The following is a 25206-nucleotide window of genomic DNA, read 5'->3' as shown; positions in this document are numbered from 1 at the left end:
ATGTGACTGTTCAGGTGAGGCGATCAGGTGCTAGGGCTGAGCATGCTCACAGGGAAGGAAGTCCTCTGTATTAGTAAGTTTAGGTTTAGGCTTAACTTGAACAGAGGGAAGGAAGGAGGGGTAGGTCCATGGGAAACAGAAGCATTTTTTAATTTTGTTCATGTATGTTTTTTGTTTCTTTCATTGATTTTCCCCTTGAATTTGGTGTAATGTATTTTATTTATAAAAAGATTGTTTTTTTAATATGATATATAAAGATAACCCCCCCCCATACTTATTAGGGGTACGTATAGATCCTTAGGGAATTTTTGTATTATTATTTACTGATTATGCGGGAACGGGGGTTTGAAGTAGATTCATATCTTCCACCACCATTCCCACCCATTGGTCCTGATTTATTAAAGCTCTCCAAGGACGGGGAGGCTACACTTTCAGCAGTGAAGCTGGGTGATCCAGTAAACCTGGAACAGATCTGGTCCAGGATTCAAAACATTTGCTAGCAAATTATCTCCCATCCTTTTGTGTGTGAAATTCCCCGAGCTACTAGATTGTAAGCTCTTCGGGGCAGGGTCCTCTCCTCCTGTGTCACTGTCTGTATTAGTCTGTCATTTGCAATCCCTATTTAATGTACAGCGCTGCGTAATATGTTGGCGCTATATAAATCCTGCTTAATATTAAATAATAAATAGCAAATGACTGAAGAAATCCATTTCAGGTTTTCTGGATCACCCAGGTTCATTGATGATAGTGTATCCTCTCCAGCCTTGGAGAGCTTTAATAAATCAGGGCCATTGTTTCTGAATGTTACAATGTTGCAATCCGATCACTGTGAGGAGAGATTGAAGAAATGCTTCCTCTGCCTGCAGCAAACTAATGACCTCATCTGAGCCTAGGCAAAGTCACTGACTGAGGTAGAGGATCTGCTTTTTAATGAAAAGGTGGAGATTTGTTTGGATACTGTTGGTGATACATTTAACATGTTAGGAAAGTATTCATGCAGACAAATTCTTTCCCAAAATGTTTCTATACTTCCAATAGTTTCTGATCACATGACTGGAGTAGAGTTCTCCGGCTGAGGTCCATCTTATTTTCGGTGCAGTCTTTACTGATGGGGGTCTCTCTATTCTACATCTCCGGGGTCTGTTCTTGCTTCATGGGACAAAGTCTCCAAGCTCTTGCAAATTCTTTAATCTGATACTAAAAACGGAACAGACATGGCGCTGGAACCCAGGCAGTGCATGGCCATTTCTTGAAACTGAAAGAATGACAAATAAATGAAAATCACACAATCTTCCAAAAATAATTTTGTGTCTGTACCCGCCCCGGGCAAATTCCACTTAGTTATCTTGTTTGCTTTATTTTCCGAGGTCATGTGACACACGGTTATTTTGCTGGGCTGTAGTCGGCACCTTTCTTAATGTTCATGTTTAGGTTTGATGATTCCGCCAGTCTTGTTTTACTGGTTCACCCTTTTATTGTCCGTGTCACTCGTGATTACAGCCGTCATGGTTCTCATTTCACTATAAATATCTGAACATGCGCCATGCCATGGCAAACTTCCAGCCACATCGCAGTCAATGGCTGGTGGCACGCAGGGAATTTTGTGTCTTTGTGGTGAGCGGAATAAATCTGAGTTTCATTTCTGTAAAGTGACACAGAAACATTTTTTAATTTAGCGCTGAATATCACATCTTTGGAGACCCGAATGATAAGTTTGTGTCACTGCCCCTCTCACAGGAAAGAGAAATTGGCAAGAAATCTGCTGGGGCCCCTCTGCCTAATTACTCGGGGCCCCGACAGATGTAAGATCCATTAGAGACAGATCTGAATTTCAGAGTATTGGGAAGAGCCGCTCCTGGAAGCCAAACTGTGGCCAGGCTGGGAATGTTCGAATATTTACAAGCCATACAGGAAGCCCCCACTCACCTCTGTAGCTGTGTGCTGTGTGGAGCAATCAGTCCTAAACTTCAGCAGAGTGGCAGTGAAGTCATCCAAGTCTGGTCACATGATTATGAAAGTGGCGTCACTGTTCCACCTGCTTCAATGGAGGAAAGAAGCACGGGTGGTGATGTCACTCCCTTGGTCATGTGACTGCAGTGAAGTTATCCATGTCTGGTCACATGACTGAGCGAGTGACATCACTGCTTCACCTGCTGCAGTGGAGGAAGGAGCTTGGCGTCTGACTTCCTGTCCAGTAACTGAACAAGTAACTTAGGCAGCAGCCTCATTCCACCTAACATCAACTGCACAGCAGCAATGGGTCACATCACTCACTACTTTTTGGGACCAGGTGGTGGCGCTCTTCTGGACAATTCCTCGGGGGGGGGGGGGGGGTTAGAGGCTTTGGCAGGCTTATTCATAAAATGTAAAACATGTCTTCCCCATATGTTTTGGAGATCAGAGGGGAGCTGGCTCAGTGCTATCTTGGGGTGACAACTCTACTCTTCCATAGACACAGCCAGGTGAGTGTTGTCACCCTAAGGCAGGAAGTGAGTGAGAAAATAAAAGGAAACAATCCTACAAGGAACACAGCACATCTGGGGGTCAGTAAGCTGCAATATATGACATTCCTGTCCCTCCTATTGTGTGATACTTCCCCCATCTCTTAGATTGTAAGCTCTTCGGGGCAGGGTCCTCCCCCCCGTGTCACTGTCTGTATTTTATTGTACAGCGCTGCATTATATGTTGCTGCTATATAAATCCTGTATGATAATAATAATTTCTGTCCCTGAGTTTGGATACATTGTAACAATAATTTATACAATATTATGAAAATATAAAAAATATTTAAAACCCAACAACAGAAAACACATAATATATATCATTAGATTGTGAGCTCCTCTGAGGAATAGGTTAGCGACATGACTATGGACTTTTTACAGCGCTGCATTATATGTTGGCGCTATATAAATACTGTGTAATAATAATAATATATACATATATACATAATTAGATTGTGAGCTCTTCGGGGCAGGGTCCTCCCCTCCTTCTGTGTCACTGCGTGTATCCTATTGTACAGCGCTGCTTTATGTGTTGGCGCTATATAAATATTGTGTAATAATAATAATGTATACACAATAACATAATTTACATAATAGTTATCATTAGATTGTGAGTTCCTCTGAGGGACAGCTAGTCACATGACTACGAACTTTGTACTACGCTGTGTAATATGTCGGTGCTATATAAATACTGTGTAATAATAATAATATTTACATACCATATACATAATTAGATTGTGAGCTCTTCGGGGCAGGGTCCTCCCCTCCTCCTGTGTCACTGTCTGTGTCTTAGGGTACAGCGCTGCAGTATATGTTGGTGCCATATAAATACTGTGTAATATTATTAATATATACATAACATATACATTATTAGATTGTAAGCTCTTCGGCGCAGGGACCTCCCCTCCTCCTATGTCACTGTCTGTATCTTATTGTACAGCGCTGCATTATATGTTGGTGCCATATAAATAACGTGTGATAATAATAATACAAACACAATATTTTACACATTTCTTGTATTTATATCGGTGTGTTGCATTTATTGGGCTTTTATTACTTTTATTATAAATAGATTTGCTACGATCACAGAGGCTGGGTGACCTCACATAGCCCTACTGCCCAGGTGCATGATGGGAGTGGCTCCACTCTGGCACGCAAGCAGTTAAAGGTCTGGGGGCGTGGCCAGCATGCTCTTCTCCCATTGGTCAGCAGGCAGGAAGCTGAATGTTTTGTAACATTTGCTTGGTGATGTAACAAAAAGTTTTCTCTGAGCTTCGCTGATTCTGAGATTCTGAATCTCCATCATCAGGTAATATAACTACAACTCCCATCATACTGCTGTAAGTGTACTACAACCCTCTGTGCATTGCTGCCCTCCATGCATCCCCCCTCTGCCTGCCATGTGCTCTGCCATACAGCCAATCAATTCATCAGAAATGTGTGATTGATCTTCGAGCAGAATTAGAAATATATTGGAGTTTTTTTAATGTTTAGTATTGATTATATGATGGCTGATCAATCAAAATTATTATTATTAATAAACAGGATTTATATAGCGCCAACATATTACAGAGCGCTGTACAATAAATAGGGGTTACAAATGACAGATACAGTGACACAGGAGGGGAACCCTGACCCTAAAAGCTTACAATCTAAGAGATTCCATTATGGAATTATTGATAACGCTGATCAGCTATTGGAATATCGAATGCTTGTTGCTGATCAATGTGAATCGATTGTTCTATTGATTGAAGTTTGCGGTGTATGCATGGATTGTGCCGCTTGCTTAGTAATTCTGCACAGGGCAATGGTGACCCCCGGGGCCCTCCTCCATGCCAGGAAACAGCCTGGCACTCCATAGCATTCATATACATGGACTATTGCTTGGGCTTCCATTGGTGACTACACGTGACAATGCCGACCCACAATACACAGGCATGGTTGTCACCATCATACCCTAAGAAATGCCATGCAGTTTGTGGCCCCAACATGTAATTCTTTAATTCCAGGCACCATGACCCACCGCGCCATCCACTGGTTCAGGAAGGGATTGCGCCTCCACGATAACCCCGCCCTGCTCGCCGCCATAAAAGATTGCGCTGAACTGCACCCCGTTTTCATCTTGGACCCCTGGTTCCCTAGGAATATGAGAGTCAGTGTCAACCGCTGGAGATTTCTTATCGAGTCGTTAAAGGATTTGGATGAAAACCTAAAAAAGATCAATTCCAGGTATTCCAGAGATTTTTCAGTATGTTGGCTGCTAAGTGGATTTTTTTCTATGGGGGAGGGGGGGTTGCATTGTGGTCCGCTTTATCAAATGTTTGTAAATGGTCTGCCTTGCCCAGAAAAAAGCTACAGTGCATGCTGTGCTGCCCCCTGCAGCCTCCAGGGCTGAATGACGCCCGACATCACTTCCTGTGAGCCCAGGGTGTCATGGACCCGCCCACTAGAGGTTCATTATCACATTGGCCTGGGTTCAGTACTGCTGCACAGAATGAGGTCAGAGGTTCTAACCCCTCCCCACTGGGGGTAAATCGCCCCAACATTGACAACAATACACATCAGCCCGAGCCTCTAACCCTTCATTTCCAGGCGGAGTTACACAAGAATCGTGTTGTATTTCATCAGAGCTCTGTACCATTGCTGATTCTCTTCCTCTCAGGCTATTCGTAGTAAGGGGGAAACCCGCAGAGGTCTTCCCGATGCTTTTCAAGAAATGGAAGGTCACCAGGCTAACTTTCGAATTGGACACCGAGCCGTATTCCAAGCAGCGGGATGCGGAGGTGGAGAGGCTGGCGGCTGAGCACAACGTGGAGGTCATACAGAGGGTCTCCAACACCCTCTATGATGTAGAAAGGTGAGGCTTCATACACCGACTGTGAGCTAGAGATCTGAGAGAGTGAGGGCGCCCCCCAGTGTTGGGTGTGGGGTTACTGCAGGGTAAAGTTTACATTGTAACATTTTTTTATGTCTGTATTATATATTTAATGCTATGATTACTTTTTAAACTTTTAAAAATTTAGCTTTTAAAGATCTAAACATGTAAAGAAAAATATTTGCTTGTCTTCTGCCTAATCACATCCCTATTTTCCCTTCCTGGCACACAAAACTACCTTTGTAGTGGGGTCTCTCTGTTATTGTCTGGGGTAAAATTAAACAGAACTTACTTTATCTCTAGCGGCTGATGCCCTCCTCTACCTCCGAAGTTGTGAGCATGCTCTGTGTGCTCCCTTACAATGCGGGACAGCTGATCCTGCATTGTATATAATGGCGATTAAAGGGTTAAACAAAAGAGGTTTGTGGCTCACAAGTTTAATTATGTATTTTTGCATAAAAGATTATTATATAATTAGAAATATACATCAATGTTTTCACCTAAAGCCTGTATGACAATTCACTTAGGTTTTTTCAGCTACACATACGTGCTCTAAATAATCAGAGATAACACACAACACAATTCCGCCTTATATAATCCGATGTGTTTCGCCATGGGTAGGCTTCCTCAGGGATATGTTAGTTGGCGGGCCTAACGGTCTGTATGTGCATACGAAGAGGTATTAAAAAAAAAACATATTGATGATCAATTATAAATCTGTTTTTATGTACGTCTTCATATGCACAAACAGACCGCCAACTAACATATCCCTGAAGAAGCTTACCCGTGGCGAAACGCGTGATATCTATGCATTTCATTTCTTGTACGTGTAACATATTGCCATCTCCTGTATGTAACGTGTGCTGCATGTGCAGGGTCATTGCTGAGAACAACGGGAAGCCCCCACTGACATATGTCCGTCTCCAAACTGTTCTGGCGTCCATTGGAGCCCCAAAACGACCCTGCAAAGCACCAACCAAAGACGACATGAAAGGTAAAGATTGTACAATAAATGAGATTATAGATTGGTGAACGTTACAAATTTCATTAGTATTATTATTATATAATAATACTTTTTTTTAATTATTATCATTATTATATAATAATACTTTTTATTTTATTAAATACATTTGTTTTATTTTAAATTTATTTTATTTTTTTCACTGTCTGTATTGCACTTTAAAGCTGCAGATAAACCGCTTCAGCTGTCGCTGTGTCTCTGTGTGAGGCGCAGTGACAGCTGAGCCAGCAGCTTTGTAAACAAACCCATGTGATCGCCTTGGTTGGAGATCACATGATCTGGAATGTTTCCCAATCACATGAGACATTATGATCCTGGTTTAATAAAGCTCTCCAAATATGGTAAAGAGAAACTATTATAGGAGAACCAGCAAACCTTTAATGGATCTGGTGCAGGCGGGAAACTTTTGCAAACTAATACCAAAATATTTTTAAGAAATCCATTGCAGGCTTGCTGGATCGCCCAGATTCATCTATGATTGTCTATCTTTTTCAGTCTTGGAGAGCTTAAATAAATGTCTCCATGGTCCTGATTTAATAAAGCTCTCCAAGGCTGCAGGGGATACACTTTCACCAGCGAAGCTGGGGGATCCAGCAAACCTGGAATGGATTTCTTAAGTCATTTGCTGTTTGTTAGCAAATGTTTTCAATCCTGGACCAGATTCACTTCAGGTTTGCTGGATCACCCAGATTCACTGATGAAAGTGTATTCTCTTCAGCCTAGGACAGCTTGAATAAATCAGGTCCTATGTGTCATCGACTGTGCTGGTGTCACATGATCACAATGATCAGGAACATCATGTGATCTCCAATCAAGACGATCACATGGGTTTGTTTACATAACAAAGTTTATTATATATATTCACTCCACCCAATCCATCATCGTTCAGATTGTCGCACTCCATGGAAGTCTTCTTACGATGAGAAATATGGCGTTCCCACCCTGGAGGAGCTCGGACAAGATCCCTCGCACCTCGGACCTCACTTGTACCCGGGCGGAGAGACGGAGGCGCTGCAGAGGCTGGACCTCCACATGAAGAGAACGGTCAGAACCTCTATAATTGGGCCACCAATATTTTGTATTGGATAAAACTCCATTCACAAAGCTTTACACATGCATAGGGAGGTTTGCTGATTCATATTTGGGTTTTAGTACATTTAATATAATTTATTTATTATTATTATCTCTCATGGTATTGTGATTATTGTAATAAATGTATCCTTTTCATCATTTTTCTAACACCTTTCCTCCACTGCCCTTGAAATAAGCAAATGTTTCTCCTTCTTAGACCCAATATTCATATTTGTAGCGTTTTTTATGAACATATTTCACGCCTGCCCACTTTTGCATGCCTAACAGAGCCACTCCGACCTGGGCACTTGGTAAATGATAAAATAATGGAGAATAGTTTTTTCACATGACGCCATGTTCTATTCACTCATTTCTGCCTTGTCTCTTCTCAGGCCTGGGTGTGTAATTTCAAGAAACCGGACACAGAACCGAACTCGCTGACCCCCAGTACCACTGTGCTGAGCCCTTATGTGAAATTCGGTTGTCTGTCCGCCCGAACGTTCTACTGGAGAGTGGCAGAGATTTACCAGGGGGTGAGACCATATATCAAATGTTGGGGTACTGGATGTAAACCCTGAATGAATGGGATTTAGTTTGCATTGCAGATTTTGTATTATATTTTGTATTATATACAATACTTTGCTTCCACCTTTTTCGTTCTTTATTACATCTCCTGATCTCCTGTAGTCTTTTTGCAGCTACCTGCATGGACTTTACTATTGAAGCCGGGGGTTTCCTGGGGATGACGGCTGTGGAACTTGCCCCGTTATTAGTGTTGAAATGGTATTCATTGGAAGTCTATGTGACAACATAGGAGTACAGCTGGGGGAGCGGGGCAGAATGTTGTCACCCTGTAAAAGGAAGTTCCTGAAGTGTGCAATACATATGGCCCGCCAATGTATGGGGCAGAAACCGTCTAACGATTAAATGGCATATTACACACAATGCTTCTGAAAATGTTTTGCAGGCGGTGGTCAGGCGGCATCTCATAGTGGGCTTGTAGCATTGCGGGGCCAGACTAACCTAAAACTCCATCCAGCATCCAGAACATCTGAGTACAGAATCTTAAAGCCAAAAATGAACAAATTCCAAAAGCAATCAGACTGATAATGGTTTATAGAAGTGGAAGATTCTGAGCCCCTATGTCCAAATGTGCTTGCACACTGCATTACAGTCACTGAATTTAGAGAGTCAATCCGGGGTGATCATGTGATACCCAAAGTATGAAGAACAATAGAATATTGACTACAATTCCCAGCATTAAAGTGGAAACCATGCATTTGCATGAGGACGGGGACTTGTAAGACCTCTGTCTGTTAATAGGAAACTAAAAGGCAGCAGAGGTCCTGACCATGGGAAGTCCTCAGCTACAAAAATAGAAAGCAGTCTCCTGTAGACTTTATATATGCTTGAGTTGGATTTGCTGCTTCTGACATTGCTATGAGTTTCCAGCTGGATAACAAATTTCATTTGGGTCAGTTGTTTGGGTCAGGGCTGGAGGAGAGCCAGGAATTATACCAGGGGATAGAGGGAACCGGGCTCATTGGGACCTCCTTGTATCTGAAATCTGGCTATGGGTGGAACGCCCCTTTATTGTGGTGCTGTGGACCCTGGTTCAGGGCAGAGCACATTGCTGAACATCATGGCGCCTTTTATGTCTTTACAGAGGAAGCACTCGGATCCGCCAGTGTCGCTTCACGGTCAGCTGCTATGGCGGGAATTTTATTACGTTGCTGGAGCTGGAATTCCAAACTTTGACAAGATGGAAGGCAATTCTGTGTGCACGCAGGTAGACTGGGACGAGAATAAAGAGTATCTACAGGCGTGGAGAGAAGTGAGTGCCTGCACACCTACCCGTCGTCTTCTGTCTCCTAAACCCTCCCCCACCATTCCATATCCCCCTCCTATTGTGTGATACTTCCCCCACCTCCTAGATTGTAAGCTCTTCGGGGCAGGGTCCTCTCCTCCTCTTGTGTCACTGTCTGTATCTGCAATCCCTATTTAATGTACAGCGCTGCGTAATATGTTGGCGCTATATAAATCCTGTTTATCATTATAAATATTAGGAAACACAGCTGTAGGGTATTTTATTTGCTAGGGAGAGGTCCTCCTGTAATGGGTAACAGCTTTTTGTTTTTGTGCCATTGGCCAATATTTTTAAAGAATTATCCAAAATAAACTGTAAAAAGATTTTAACGCAACCAAAGTGCATGTTAAAATAATGTTGGGTGTCTTGGGGGGTAGGATGTCTATAACAGTTACATTCAAGTAATTAAAATTCATATAAAACTCTTCTCGCCCTTAGCATATCATTACTGTGGAGCTGTAATCATGGCCAATGAATTATTACAATCAATGTAAAAGAGGGACTGTCAGGCGCCAAGTGTTAACTTGTCGCTGCTGCTCCCTAGTGGAACGTTAGTGAAGTACAATGGCCAATGGGTATGTGGTCAATCTGTACCTTTGCTGGCGCAATGTCTGGTAGCCGTGGACCAATCTGGCAGAGTGATGTTGAAATTAAAGCGGCTTAGATAGAATCTATGTAATATGAAAATTCCTTAAGTGCTGATAAAACCCCTCGGAAGTGTCTTGCATTCTTGCCTTGCAGCTCTCGGGCCAATGTTCAAATCTCGGCCAAGCTGCATGGAGTTTGTATATTCCCTCCGTAGTTTGGGGGGTTTCTTCTGGGCACTGTTTTTTTGGTGTATTGGTACAAGGAGAGGGTCACAATAGATATCAGGAATACCGGCTTACCAAGCCAGTTAGTACAAGTATGACATAAAGAGAAATCCCCAAAACATACTAGACCTTACACCAGGCACGGCTAAACTACGGCCCATGGTCATATTTTGGCCTAAAAGTTTTCCCACTCCTGCCTTGGACCACGGTGGTGACATTAGATTGGGGAGAGGCGGTGGTGTGACTGTTAGTGCTATACAAATGTATAATAATAAATGTTATTTGTCTTATTGAATACTTTGTGACTTTTCTTTTAGGGCAGAACAGGTTACCCCTTCATAGATGCAATCATGACCCAGCTGAGGACCGAGGGTTGGATCCACCACTTGGCCCGCCATGCTGTAGCTTGCTTCTTGACACGAGGAGACCTTTGGATATCGTGGGAGGAAGGTCAAAAGGTCAGATCTTTGGTTTCCATTTATCCGTCAGTATTACATGATATACATATTTGAAATATATTGATTAGTAATAAATAATTAAATGATCTGCGTCCTGGGGTATCTGGCAGCAAGATGGTAAGCTTCCATCGGTCTGCCATCTTCCCATGCACCCTGCTGCCATCTCTTCTCCAGGAAAATGCTGCACCCAGCAATCCACAATATATGGAAAATATAATTCATCACACCCTGCTACCCCCTTCCATGTTCCATGGTGCAGTATTGGCACCCGCATGGCCATTGTAGGTGCTTTCACAGGGGTCAGCATGGGTGCTCGGACCGGAGTGGCTGCCTATTACGCTCTCCAAGCTGATCCCTCTTTGTGTGACCACACTGTGGGATATAACATTTTGTCAGAAATCCTTCAGATAAATTCTGGCAGGCATTGGGAATTGTTTTTTCCAGACAGTTCCTGGCAGTTGGCACCTTGTAAGCCATTCAGCTTCGCTAAGGGCCACACAATTTAGTTATGACCTAATGTTTCAAAGTTTTACATCAGATAATACTAAACCATTGAATAATGCCCCCATTCATTCCCCATGGGTGGCCAGCAGTGAGAAGGTGCATGTAGTGTGCTAATTATTATTATTATTAATAATAAACAGGATTTATATAGCGCCAACATATTACGCAGCGCTGTATATTAAACAGGGATTGCAAATGACAGACTAATACAGACCGTGATACAGGAGGAGAGGACCCTGCCCCAAATTAGTAGGTCATTGGAGGAGCGGAGAGAGCGGCTGGGGGGGATTTTTCTATCAGGATAGAAATGTAAGTGGGACAATAACTGTGGAGGGATTTGAAGGCAAAGCACAGGAGATGAATTTGATTCTAAGGTGAAATGGAAGCCAATGGAGAGAACTACAAAGAGATGCAGCGGAAGAGGTGCGGTGGGAAGGCTGTGTATGGGGTAGGTAGGTGGGCAGGCTGTGTATGGGGTAGGTAGGTGGGAAGGCTGTGTATGGGGTAGGTAGGTGGGCAGGCTGTGTATGGGGTAGGTAGGTGGGAAGGCTGTGTATGGGGTAGGTAGGTAGAAGGATGGATGAGTCTGGCTGCAGCATTCATAATAGATTGTAGAGGAGAGAGTCGGGTTAGTGGAGTACCAGAGAGGAGGATGTTACAGTAGTCCAGACGAGAGATGATAAGAGCGTGTACAAGGAGTTTGGTGGTCTCAGGGGACAGGTAGGGGTGGTTTTTGGAGATGTTGCGTAGGTGAAAGTCACCGGACCTGGAAATGTTCTGAATATGGGGGGGTAAATGAGAGGGCAGAATAGAAGGTGACACCAAGACAACGTGCCTGAGGGAGGGCCGAATAACAGTGTTGTTAACCAATGGCGGGCATGTTAATTGGCATGGTGAAGCTGTAACCACACTGCAACATCACCGCCCTAAATATTGAGATACAAAGTTGCAATTACAAAGTAACGTAATAAAAGGCAAATAAATTCATGTAATCTGATTGGATGGATTTGAAGAATGTATTGTTTTGAAATAAGTTAGATCATTTGTCATCTTTTTATTGCCCACTTTGGGGAGATCCCACATTATGTTTGGCTACCAGGACAGGAAGTGAGGATAAATGCCCCTATGGCAGTAAAAACCTGATGGATTCCCACCCCACTCTGATACCCCCAGGTAGGTGTTAATGGTCATCTTCCGCTTCCAGGTCTTTGAAGAGCTTCTCCTCGATGCCGATTGGGCACTGAATGCTGGAAACTGGTTGTGGCTCTCGGCCAGCGCTTTCTTCCATCAATTCTTCCGCGTCTACTCTCCGGTGGCCTTTGGGAAGAAGACGGATAAGAATGGCGATTACATAAAGTATGTACAAGTAAATATATGCAGCATATATGTACAGTAACTTTTGTGCTTTTCTGTGGGGGGGCAGATAACAAATACTCGCTCTGTGATTCCATTTCTGTCGCTGAAATTGGTGCCGGTTACACCAGTGATGGCCGCATGGCATTTCTCTGGGCATATTTTCTGTTGGTGACAACAGTGGATCATGCCTGGGACAGATATATTGCAATGCCCACTTGTACTCTTCATTGGAAGCCCATGTGACTGGGTGACAACACAGGAGCACAGATGTGAGACAAGGAAAAGAATGTTGTCACCATATACCAGGAACTGCCAGAACAAAAACCTTCAAAATATCATTACCAGGGTTTATTTTACAGATATTATTAACATGTTGACATTTTAATAATAGAGTACGTATATATATATATATATATATATATATATATATATATATATATATATATATATTATGGCACCATTCTATGTAGATGTTTTTTGAGATTTCCTGTTGTTGGGTTTTGCACAGGAAGTACTTGCCTTTTCTGAAGAAGTTCCCGGCTGAGTATATATATGAGCCATGGAAGGCTCCTCGCAGCATCCAGGAGAGGGCAGGCTGCATCATTGGGAAAGATTACCCCAAACCCATCGTGGTGCACGAAACGGTGAGCAAGACGAATATTCAGCGCATGAAGGCTGCCTATGCCAGGAGATCCGGGGGTGGCGAGGTGCAGAAGGATGGAGGGAACACCAAAAATAAAACAGGTGAGAAAAGTCTGCTGCATTGATCCCAAAGCCAACTCTGGGCAAACTGCCCCCAGCAGGGTTTGAAATTTAAAAAACAGCCCTGGCTTCCTTTCCAGAGCTGTCACTTGCAGTAATTCCATTTTTGTGGCAATGCTTTCTGGGTGGAATGATCATGCAATATGGATAACATGCTGCAAGTGCAAAGTATTGTGGATCTACCCCTTAGGGGGAGTCATAATGCGGTGTAATAATGCAATGAGCAGATATAACCATATCTGTGCAACTCTCTGCATCCATACACCCAACAAGATCTGCAGATGAGGACCCCACGAGTCATGTGACTGGCCTGAAGCCCCCTGGATAGTAAGTATAGGAGGGGAAAACAAAGCAGGGAATACAGCAGGACCCCATGAGAGGTAGCAGGGGCACTGTGACATGAGAATCTGTGGGAGTGAATGTTATACAACTGATCTGTGATCTTATGGAATGCAATTTTTTAGTTTTTGCCTTCTGTGGCTGAGCCTGGCCCTGGGCTTGCAGCTCTATGCTTTACCTGCATTGGTCAGATTGGTATATTTAGCATTGCAGAAAGGTTATGGAAGGGAATGTACAAAGGCTGATACACATTTCATTTTTTATTTGCAGGGCAGAAGCGGAAAAACCCCTCTGTGGCTGATTTCTTTACAAAGAAGAAAAAGAGTTAAAAAAATGCAGAATCAGCAAGAGAAGCTGCTTTCACTGTTGCTGCAGCTGGTACAGGAGCCCTGCCAACATTGAGAACTGGTGGCTGCCACAGCGGAACGTGAACCGACTTCTGATCTTATATCTTTTACTCTATGGTCCTGATTTATTAATGCTTTCCAAGGCTGGGGAGGATACACTTGTATTAGTGAAGCTGGGTGATCCAGCAACCCTGGAATGGATTTCTTAAACTCATTTGCTAGCAAATGTTTTAAATCCTGGACCAGATCCAATCCAGGTTTGCTGGATCACCCAGCTTCACTGATGAAACTGTATCTTTTAAGAGCTTTAATAAATCAGGTCCAATGTCTGCCACAGCTTGAACAGAAGTTTGATTGGAAATGTTCACAGGACTATAAAAAGGGAAATCTGTTACATTTCATTTTATCTTTAATAGGGCTGGTCCCAAGGGGTGCTATCTTTAATCCCACCACAGCAATCATTCAAAAGTAAATTGCAGTACAATGCTTTATCTCACCTGCTTTGTCTGCAATGCAAAGGCATGTTATTAGGATATGCTGAGTTCAAAGAAATACAATGAAGCTGCGGTGGGGTGGGGGTGGGGTTTTAATCAAAAGTAAACCAGAAAAATAACAATTGTCTACACCAGGGGTGCCCACACTTCTTTGGCTTGCAAGCTTTTTTTAAAATGACCAAGTCAAAATGATCTACCAACAATAAAAACTTGGACTTAACTGTGTGCAACAGAGTTAATTTTGAAAGGCAGGGCACCGCGATCTACTTGCTTTGCCATCTACCGGTAGATCCACCTGTTGGGCACCCCTGGTCTAACCACTGTGCCATGAGAGATCATTAGGTGTACCATGGGCAATTATCCAACTCTTCCACTAGATGGCAGCAGACACATTACCCTGTGCATGTGTTATGTTTGTTTGGTGGCCCACCATGGGATTTTTCTAATGTAAAATATACACAGTGACCCTAGAAAGGTTGGGAATCGCTGGTGTACACAAACTCCAATAATGCAATCTATGGGTTCAACACAAAGGTAACCTTGACAAGGGCTGCTTTAAATTACGGCATGCAAAACGTGATGCAGGTTGTCATGTTTTGTACTTTTTCAGGAATTTCTTCACTTACAAAGTCTTAACTGTTGTCGCTATCTTAGGAGGGGATATGCATTTTTTAAGGCAAAAATATGTTGTACACAATAAAAACAACATAATTTTACATTTATCTATTGGGTGATCTTTTCCAAATCCTTTTAAATTTTCGTTGAACAGCTTGTATTAAGTATGTAGCCATTTTTAAAAAGCTACAATGGAAATAGAGATGAAGACACACCTGATTTATTAAAGCTCCCCAAGGCTGGAACGGATAAACTTTCATCAGTGAAGCTGGGTGATCCAACAAACCTGGAATGGACTTCCTAAAGGTAATGTGCTAGAAAATGTTTTGAATCCTGGACCAGGATCTATTCCAGGTTTTCTGAATCACCCAGCTTTACTGATAAAAGTGTATCTATCCTCTCCAGCTTTGGAGAGCTTTAATAAATCATCCCCAAAGCAAGAAGTATGGCAATTGCCAATCACAGTGCCACCAAGAGAATACAGCAATTGGATCATTAAATTGCAAATAGTTGCTGATTAGACACAACACATTGTGACTGCACGCTGTTCTTTGTCTCATTAAATTATAGCTTTGAATTGATCGGCCTTATGTAGGTCTATTTATGGCCGACCTCCTAGAAATACAATACACGGGAGTTGTATAAAAATCTGCCTTTAATTTATATTTTTTTTTTCCATGAATTTCTTTTTATAGAAAGTGATATTGTTTATACATCATTGTCACGTAGATCTGCAATGGCTGGCAGACAGCCGAATAAAAACATTATCTTAAAAAAAAGATTGATTCAAGTATATGTGCGTTGTGTATGACATTGTGTATTGAAAAGTCTACATTCATCCTATTCATAGATACAACATTAGTTCCTCAGGAGGTTTCCAGCAGATGAGGTAATATAGTGTGCTGAAGATGTGAAACAGAATCAGTTAAGGCTTGTACACTGTGCGGGTGCTGCGATCATTTCATGTATCTCCTGATCCAAAATATTATTCCAGATATTGGCAAAGATCCTGAAAGAGGGAAAAAAAAATAGGTTAAAGCGGAAGTGCAGATGTGATGGGGCAGCTGTGAGCGGTACAGCTGCCCCCATTCATTCTCTATGGGGCTGCCACAGGTAGAAGCTATTTGTTTTCCTCAAGGCAGCACTTCACTGGCATGGGGAATCGGTAACCATACCACAATCTCATTGCCAGTGTGACAGATGTTACTTTTTATTTGACATATTTCTCCATTGCTAGGATCCTTACACCTGATTGATGAGGGGTTTCTATAATAATCCCCGTGCAGAGTTCCTAGGTCTGTACATGTGCTTTGCCCATTATAAGAAGTTTCCACAGCTTCTGCTGGCTTTGTGTATATTTTATACTACAGATAATGCAATAGCAGCGCTGGGAATATGAAGGCTCACAGGTATTCTGTTTTAACTACATCACCTTCTCATTAAAATGCTGCTTGTTAGGAGTTGGCTGATCAGAAAGAACCTCGGGGTATGACAACCCGCTGCCTTTTATATAGAATGCATTGATGATAAGCCTTCTACAAATGCCAATAAAAGCCCCAGGTACAAGGAAGGAAGGCTGGCAGTCACACTGAAACTATAGCTACTCACATACAACAGTTTTAGTAAACCAAGGATATCTGCAATCTGTAGATCAACATTGGCATGCAGAATCTCCTCTCCAAAGGGAAGAGTAATTGACATTCCATATTGGCAGCTAGGAGTGTGCAGTGCTATATGCTCCTGCCTGTACGACCACATTGTACATACAGTCTTTATTAACAATTGGGAATTGTTTCTGAGGATGATCTATTGATCGGATGATTGTAAACAGATGTCAGTGTTATCTATTATTTGTGATTAGACAGGGAAAGCAGAAGACGGAAAGGCTTAATAATTGCCGCTCAACGGGTTTGATTGCATGCATATATTTAGGATTAAATAACATGCTTAATATACTGTATACAATAGCGATCAAAAAGATCAAATGAACAAATAGTCCATTCCCGATTCCACCCCCAATTACCACTCGGCTCCATCCTCTTAGCACAACACACCCAATTAAGGGGCTCTTGATTCTCGCCACTGAGCCCTGCTGTACAGAGACTGATAAAGGGTGCAATCAAGGAGTAATATATCCTGTAATAAGACAGTGCAATGTTCTCTACACAACAAATAGAATGAATTAACTCTTGTACATCCCCTCCTATTGTACAATACTTACCCCACCTCCTAGATTGTAAGCTCTTCGGGGCAGGGTCATCTCCTCCTCCTCTGTATCTGTCTGTCATTTGCAACCCCTATTTAATGTACAGCGCTGCATAATATATTGGTGCTATATAAATCCTGTTTAATAATATTAATAATAATACGCACTGTCCTAAAATATTAACTAATCCTGTTAGCTTTGGGAATGTAATCACACAAATCTACATAACCTCATACTCACATCACACAATATTCCTTTCCAGGATGGGCTTGTTAAAAATAAAGCGCTCAAAGCCAAATGGTGTCAGGTTTATCTCCTGGAATTCTCCATCAATCATCAGTTCTGCCACTGCCCGTCCCACGGCGGGAGCCTGCTGCAAACCGTGTCCACTGAAGCCACTGGCAAAGTACATGTTCTGAACCAGAGGATGCGTCCCGATCACCCCGTTTTGGTCGAACGTGTTGTAATCATAATATCCTGCCCAGGCTGATTTCACCTAAGAAAACAGAAAATATGACTTTAACTTGTTTGTACGTTCTAAATTTTTAAATTGTGATCTAAAATAATTTAGTAGAAAATGGCCACTTGCCCATCACACCTAAATATGCACTCTGGTTTTATATATATATATATAAATAGTTTTTTTTGTGTATTTTATACAGTTATATATCCTGAGAGTTGCTGACATTATTTACAGTATACTATTTACTTATTTAAAGAGGTATGTGTGCTACTACTTTAGACAAATTGTTTCACATCCCTATCAAAAACCGTTGCTATTATTATAGAGTTGCCCCCTTCTTTGGTTCTATATTTAAAACCTTTGAATCGGGCAGGGCATTGTTGCAGAAGGAGACAGGCGCAATAAACATTCTTACTCGCCCGATAGCTTTGTGGACCTATCAAATTTTTTGATTGCCAGGACACCCAGTGATACCATGCTGGGACTGAATAAAGAAGATGGCCCTGCAATGAAACGGGGACTGGCGAGTATAACAGGGATTAGTTCTGCTTTAATACGGTTCGGCATCCCTCTTGTAGCTATACCATCCTCTTTTTTGGGAAGGTTTCCTATAACAGTGGTCGCCAACCATTTGGTTCTCAAGGACCGCTAATTTTACAGACTCCGGACCGAGTATGCGCGGGGAGCCGCCACTCTCCCATCACAGGTCAGTCTCTGGACACAATCCACCCACCGCCCCGAGCCCGCAATTTGTATGGGGTACATGGTCCGCGGCTCTAGACGGTGCGCCTCCCCCAGCGGGGTCCAGAGCCGCGGACCATGTACCCCGTACAAATTGCGGACCTCTGTCCTAAAGGATTGCATAGGGTCGCTATGGGAATTTGTGGCCATTTTTAAGGCTGGGAACTGATGTTGGATAAATTCCAATTCATACCACAGGTGTTCAGTACAGGTAAAGTCAGGGCTTTGAGCAGGACAAGGTAGGCATGGAGGGGGTGTTGTACACAATAAGGCTGAAAGACATATTTACTAAGCAAGCCTTATGCTACACTGAATAAAGGAATAAAACCCAGGCTTAACCACCCATCCACATTCCTCTTTTATATTTAAATCCAAGCCCTGATGAAGTCAGATTTGTGTATGACCCGAAACAGGGTCAGGCTATTAACTCCTAATTGACCCCCTTGACTGAGATAAATCTAAGTTTATAATTGGACTGATCCCTCTCCCTTCTCATCTTTTCCTTACCTACAAGCCAACTCTAACGGGCACCACTGGGAAATAACGAGCTGCCAGGCAAAGTATTACACACAGAAATGGCTGCTTAATATTAAACTTCTCTGAAAATGGCACTTGACTGGCTACTTCTGATTCCTATTTGGATTTATTGCTGTGCTGATTTGCAGACTCGTTTAAAACTTTATTAATTACAATATTTGTATTTCCCATGTAAATTTATATACAGATTTACACCCAGCTGGGCTACTCAGCCTGCACCCGACTGGTCACGAGTCTGTGCCATCTTTCAAGCCATCTTTAATATTAATAAATTGGCCCCTTAAGTGTGCTTTTGGTAGGGCAGAATATTTCCTATGCCAAGCCAACATCCTTTTGTCAGGTTTGGGGTTCAGGGAGACAATATCCCTGTATCTTATGGCACTTACCTTCAGTGACTCAAATGATGGTACTCTGTGTGCCAAGAGTGGCCACACCTTCTCATGGAAATAATTGTGATCTACATCCAAATTGCTGATATCAGGCTCCTCTTCCTACAGAAAAAACAAATCATTTCATTCAGACCTTGCAAAATGTGAAACATAATTACAGTTACATGGGTAAGTCAACCAAAAATGATGCGCTATAAATATTGCTGGAATAATTCCTTTGTAGTCTTCTGCATCATTGAAGATCAATACAAACTCCTAGGGGAAGATTTAGGAGGATTCTGTGGTCATGGGAAAGACATCTAAAAAAACTTTTGATACTACTAGCTGTGGCCTCCAAGTCGGTTTGGGCCTGATGATGGAAATTGGCTGTAAAACATTTCAGACAATGGGAGCTGGAGGTCGGGCAGTGATGAAGAAAGCTGCAGAGATGAATGTTTTAATTTACTAGTGTCCAGTGTGGCAGAGCAGGTAAGTCACCAGCTGACCTACCAAATGACCTACCAAACAATACAAAAAATGACTTGCATTGCAGTCACTAGGTTGGGGTTTTAGCCAGAGCAGCTCTGACCCAGAACATTACATTACATCTCTCGTCTGGACTACTGTAACCTCCTCCTCTCTGGTATTCCACTAACCCGACTCTCTTCTCTCTCTCTCCTTCCCACCTACCTACCCTCATACACAACCTTCCCACCTACCTACCCTCATACACAACCTTCCCACCTACCTACCCTCATACACAACCTTCCCACCTACCTACCCTCATACACAGCCTTCCCACCTACCTACCCCATACACAGCCTTCCCACCTACCTACTACCCCATACACAGCCTTCCCACCTACCTACCCCATACACAGCCTTCCCACCTACCTACCCCATACACAGCCTTCCCACCACTCCTTGTCTGCTACCTGTCTTTGAAGTTCTTTTCATTGGCTTCTATTTCACCTGAGAATCAAATTCAAGCTCCTTTGCCTTGTAATCCCTCCACAGTTCTTACCCACTTACCTTTCTGACCTAATAGAGAAATCCCCCCCTAGCCACTCTCTTCACTCCTCCAATGACCTACTAATGACTTCCTCACTCATAACCTCATCACACACACGGCTCCAAGACTTTTCTAGAGCTGCCCAAACTCTCTGGAATGGTCTTCCTTGTGCTATTTGGCTTGCTCCTACTTTCCTCACCTAACTGTCTTCTTCTGTCTCTTGAAACCCTCTTTACTCACCCACCATTTCATATCCCCCTCCTATTGTGTGATACTTCTCCCACCTCGTAGATTGTAAGCTCTTTCGGGCAGAGTCATCTCCTCCTGTGTCAGCTACCAACTGCACAGCAACAATGGGTCACATCACTACTTTTTGGGACCAGGTGGTGGCGCTCTTCTGGACACGCGATTATTCCTGTGGGGGGTTAGAAGCTTCTTCAGACCTATTTATAACATGTAAAACATGTCTTCCCCACATGGTATGGAGAACAGAGGGGAGCTGATTTAGTGTTGTTTTAGGGTGACGGCCCATCCATAGATACAGCCAGGTGAGTGTTGTCACTCTGGGACAGAAGTGAGTTACTGGCAAGACCCAGAGAAAAAAAATATCCTAAAAATGAACACAGCCATCACATTTGAGGGACAGTAAGCTGCAATATATGACATTTACTGTCCCCCACCTTAGATTGTAAGCTCTTCTCCTCCTGTGTGAATGTCTGTCATTTGCCATACCTATTTAATGTACAGCTCTGTGTAATGTGTTGGCGCTATATAAATACTGTTTATTATTAATAATTAAATTAAAGAACGCATCATCCCCAGCATCCCTTTGAAGGTGTCTGCTCCTCCGGGGTGGCCACTGGGTGCTGCAGGCTTTAGCTGTGCAATCTGCTAATCAGTTGCTTGATTACACGGAGGACATACATGTCCAAAGCGGTGAATGTGATCTTTAACTTTTAGAAATCAGAGCAGCTTTTACCTAAACAGTACAGGGACTGTGGAGGACCCTTTTCATTCTCAGCTACAGTAACAAATACCAAGAGCGGTGGAGAAGGAGGGGACTTAGGTCTTCCATGCATGCATTGCCTCCGATCACATTGAATGCTCAGTGCCTGGAACAACCTCAGTGCCTAACATTGTCTGATGACCCGTTCTAAGTGATCAGCATCACTGGTGTATTCCTTTAGGAATGGAGGGGTGGTGACCTACCCATCAGATGGTCCTGATCAACCTTCAAAATCACACCTGTTGCTGGAATAGTAAACTCCTCCTAAGGTTTTGTGACATTATTATTTTCTGTACACCATCATTAGGTTTAAAAAAGGTTTTGTTATCACCGTAAAAAATACCACCCCAGTGATTTTTGATGTCTTCACAATATTTTGGTATACCCCCACCTCTCCAGGGCTGCCTACCTTGATGTACAATAGTCCCAATAAAGTGTATATAGCCACTCACCTCTGGTGGGGACAGACCTCCAATGTAGTTGCCTCCAAATCCTTCTCTTCGAAAATACGCCCCAGAGCTGTCAATCAGCATCGGACAGTTCATCCCTGGGCCGTTGGGGCTATTAAACATATAAACGTATCTGGAAAATAATAATAATGGAGTACCATTATTAAAGATTTCTATAGTGCTGAAGACTCTGCAATCTGACAAGAGAAGGAACATTACGGTAATAGAAAGAGTTTTAGGGTCTCAATAAGTAGGCAAATGCGGAGTGGGAAGAAGGACCTGGATAGCCCATTGTAAGGGGGTAGGGGAGTAAAGATTGTATGAAAGTGCGCTTATCCTTAAAGTAAATCTGTACTTTTTCCACACAGGGCAAAAAGCTCCACTTTATTCTTTCCCTTTACCTGCAGCAAGATCCAAAACTCATTCACTTCCCCTCCTCTCCATTCAAGCAGCTATGGGGATACATGTGATTCACTCACGTTCCTTTCATTTTATGGTACTGGTGCTTATATTCTAGTCCAGCAAGGTATCATGGGGAAAGGGAGAACATCTAAAGCACTAAATAATCCCATAAGAAGCCACTTTTTATGCGTTGCACTCATAAGCCTGACAAATGATCCTACAACATTAGTCTGTATTTGCACTGTACTTCCACTTTTTTGGATGCACAGATATTATTATTATACGGTATTTATATAGTGCTGACATATTACGCAGCACTGTACAAAGTCCATAGTCATGTCACTAGCTGTCCCTCAAAGGAGCTCACAGTCTAATATCTCTACCATTGTCATATGTCATTATTACAGTCTAAAGTCAGTTTATGGGCAAAAGCCAATTAACCTCACTGCATGTATTTGAAATGTGGGAGGTAACCGGAGTACCCGGAGGAAACCAACACAAACATAGGGAGAACCTGCAAACTCCATGCAGATAGCATCCTGGCTGAGATTCCAACCTGGGACCCAGCACTGCTAACCACTGAGGCATCATGCTGCAAATAGCAATGGTGAATGAGGAAATCATTTAGTTTGCTCCTCCCATAATCCCAAAATTGGGATAAAAGTATTAAATTATAGCTGAACTAAAAATGTAAAGTTTTGTTATTTTATAAGGAACATTGTGAAACAGCAACCATACCTAAGCAGTACCCTGAAAATGTGTCTTTCGTCTTAAATTCCTCCTGACACGTGTATTGTCTGGTATGCATTGTGTTGCTCAGTGTACTCTGGAAGATCTGATAGAAGGACACAAAGCTTTGCCTCTACCAAGATGGCTACCTCCATGTGCAGAATAATACATGCCAATTCAGTAATGGGGAAAGATCTGAGACCCAAGGCCTTGCTGCAGACTAGCAATTTTGTCCCATGCCTGACAGTTCTAGGCATAGTATATAAAATTCTTGTTCCCTTATTTGTGGGCTGGGTGATGGAATGAGACAATTTCTATTGTTTAGGAAGACTTTATTGTGCTAACTCCAATAGCCTTTACTTTAACCACCAACGCCTTAAATCCTAACTGTATCAACTTCAATAGCTCCAAATATAATGATCTCTCCGGCCCCTTTTAGGCGGGTGCACCACCTGGCACTTTTCAGTAACCAGCAGCTGTTTAATTGTGGTTACTGAAGAATTGGGTCATAAGTCTGCTGCCCACCTATAATTTCATCCCACCCAGCTGAAAATAAATTCTGGGTTCAACATGACAATATTGCTTGTATGCACCAAGATACATCCACATTGTTATATAAAACATCTAATCGGCTTCTAACTATAAACACCAACACGGTGGATGCTCCGATATGGTTTCCCTGCTGCCTTCTCCTACCACATCATACTCACTACACCCCAGTTTTTATTGGTGTATCACTGAAAGATTATAGCAAGCCTCGGCAGACATCATCACCTCTTTCTGGGCTCTACGGGAAGTTTTATTCCCTGTGGCGTGTCAGGATTCCCCACACCAACGCCGGCCAGCTCTGCCACCTTCGCGGACCAGGCACCAGCAGCGTTAACGACTACACCGCATTCCACCGGCTGACACTCCAAACTTTTTGGCACTGTTACCTGGAATGAGATGATTAATTAAAACATAAAATACTTAGCATTATCATCTACTGAAGCCTTTGTGAATAAAAAATCTTATTGGGAAAATCCATGTAACTGCTAGATCACCTTACCGGCCAATAAAGAAAATGAGCAAAAGCCAAGCAAAAAAGCAAAAAGCAAAAGGTCTAGAAGTTCTAGGTATTCACCAGCAAACCATTAGTTATAGTAAATTATATCCTTAAAGCCAACCACTTGCTTCCTCCTCATCAGAGGTGACGTTATTGAAGATTGTATAAAAGACACCATTGTGATCATGAGGTTATCTTGCAGCCATGTGCTGCTGGGCAAAGTGCCAGTTCTGGTTCAGGTCCCATAGACAACTGTAGGAGCTGGGTACCGGTGAATGAATCAGTAGTGTGCCGTTCAGAAGAGCAACACCAGGGTCACAATGGGTCATGGTAAGTGGATTTATTAATGGCATATTCTAGATCTGTTTATATATCTCTTCATACCTCAAAGAGAGAACAGAAGGACTATTAAACTTGGATTATCTTTCCATCTACTGGCATTTCTTCCGTTTGATGCCCAGGGTTGTAAGCAGGACCCTGGCATCCTTACATGATGATATCAAAGTGGCGAAGAGATCATGATGAAGAACGATACATAAAAATCATGTAGAAAATTTAAACAATACATTTTTAAATCTCTCTCCATAATATTATTATTATTAAACAGTATTTATATTGCGCCAACACATTACGCAACGCTGTACAATAAATTGGGGTTGCAAACACAGGAGGAGGAGAGGACTCTGCCCCAAGGGACTTACTCGTACACAGTAGGGAGGGGAATATGGAATGGTGGGTGAGTATTGAGGGTTTAGGAGACAGAAGAAGATGGGTAGGTGAGGGTGAAGCGTTGGGTTTTGAGCGCTCTTTTAAAGGAGCAGAAAGTAGGAGCAAGCCGAATAGGACGAGGAGACCATTCCAGAGAGTTGGGGCAGCTCTAGAAAAGTCTTGGAGCCGTGCGTGTGATGAGGTTAATGAGTGAGGAAGTCATTAGTAGGTCATTGGAAGATTGAAGAGAGTGGCTAGGGGGAGATTTTTTTATCAGGTCAGAAAGGTAAGTGGGGCAGGAACAGTGGAGGGATTACAAGGCAAAGCACAGGAGCTTGAATTTTTTTCTAAGGTGAACTGGAAGAAAGACTACAAATGAAATGAAATGAACTACAAAGAGAGGCAGCAGAAGAGGAGTGGTGGGAAGACTGTGTATGGGTTAGGTAGGTGGGAAGGCTGTGTATGGGGTAGGTAGGTGGGAAGGCTGTGTATGGGGTAGGTAGGTAGGAAGGCTGTGTA

The 25206-nt window shown here is 42.7% G+C and overlaps 2 protein-coding genes across 2 annotated transcripts in view; one reads left to right on the top strand and one right to left on the bottom strand.

Annotated features, from left to right (window-relative positions):
• The first annotated feature begins 3721 nt into the window (after positions 1–3721).
• On the top strand, positions 3722–15801 carry LOC140341522 (cryptochrome-1-like). The gene is made up of 11 exons (XM_072427347.1): positions 3722–3810; positions 4511–4730; positions 5164–5358; positions 6252–6370; positions 7287–7441; positions 7861–8001; positions 9135–9302; positions 10465–10605; positions 12314–12465; positions 12974–13209; positions 13837–15801. Exons 2-11 carry the CDS (start codon positions 4516–4518, stop codon positions 13893–13895), a joined length of 1581 nt encoding a protein of 526 aa, XP_072283448.1. The 5' UTR covers positions 3722–3810; positions 4511–4515; the 3' UTR covers positions 13896–15801.
• Positions 15660–25206, bottom strand: part of FOXRED1 (FAD dependent oxidoreductase domain containing 1) — an 18001-nt gene continuing 8454 nt past the window's right edge. Inside the window, exons 8-12 of the mRNA XM_072427348.1 lie at positions 23709–23869; positions 21807–21936; positions 19356–19460; positions 17469–17724; positions 15660–16031 (exon numbers count right to left, since the gene is read on the bottom strand). Of these exons, the coding sequence (XP_072283449.1) occupies positions 17470–17724; positions 19356–19460; positions 21807–21936; positions 23709–23869 (651 nt within the window). The 3' untranslated portion in view covers positions 15660–16031; position 17469. The remainder of the gene's footprint in view (positions 16032–17468; positions 17725–19355; positions 19461–21806; positions 21937–23708; positions 23870–25206) is intronic.

The sequence above is a fragment of the Pyxicephalus adspersus genome, chromosome 11 (genome assembly GCF_032062135.1).
Source record: "Pyxicephalus adspersus chromosome 11, UCB_Pads_2.0, whole genome shotgun sequence".
Classification (NCBI taxonomy): Eukaryota; Metazoa; Chordata; class Amphibia; order Anura; family Pyxicephalidae; genus Pyxicephalus; species Pyxicephalus adspersus.
Note: the sequence above shows the minus strand (reverse complement) of the source record. Positions and strands in the feature narration are given on the sequence as shown.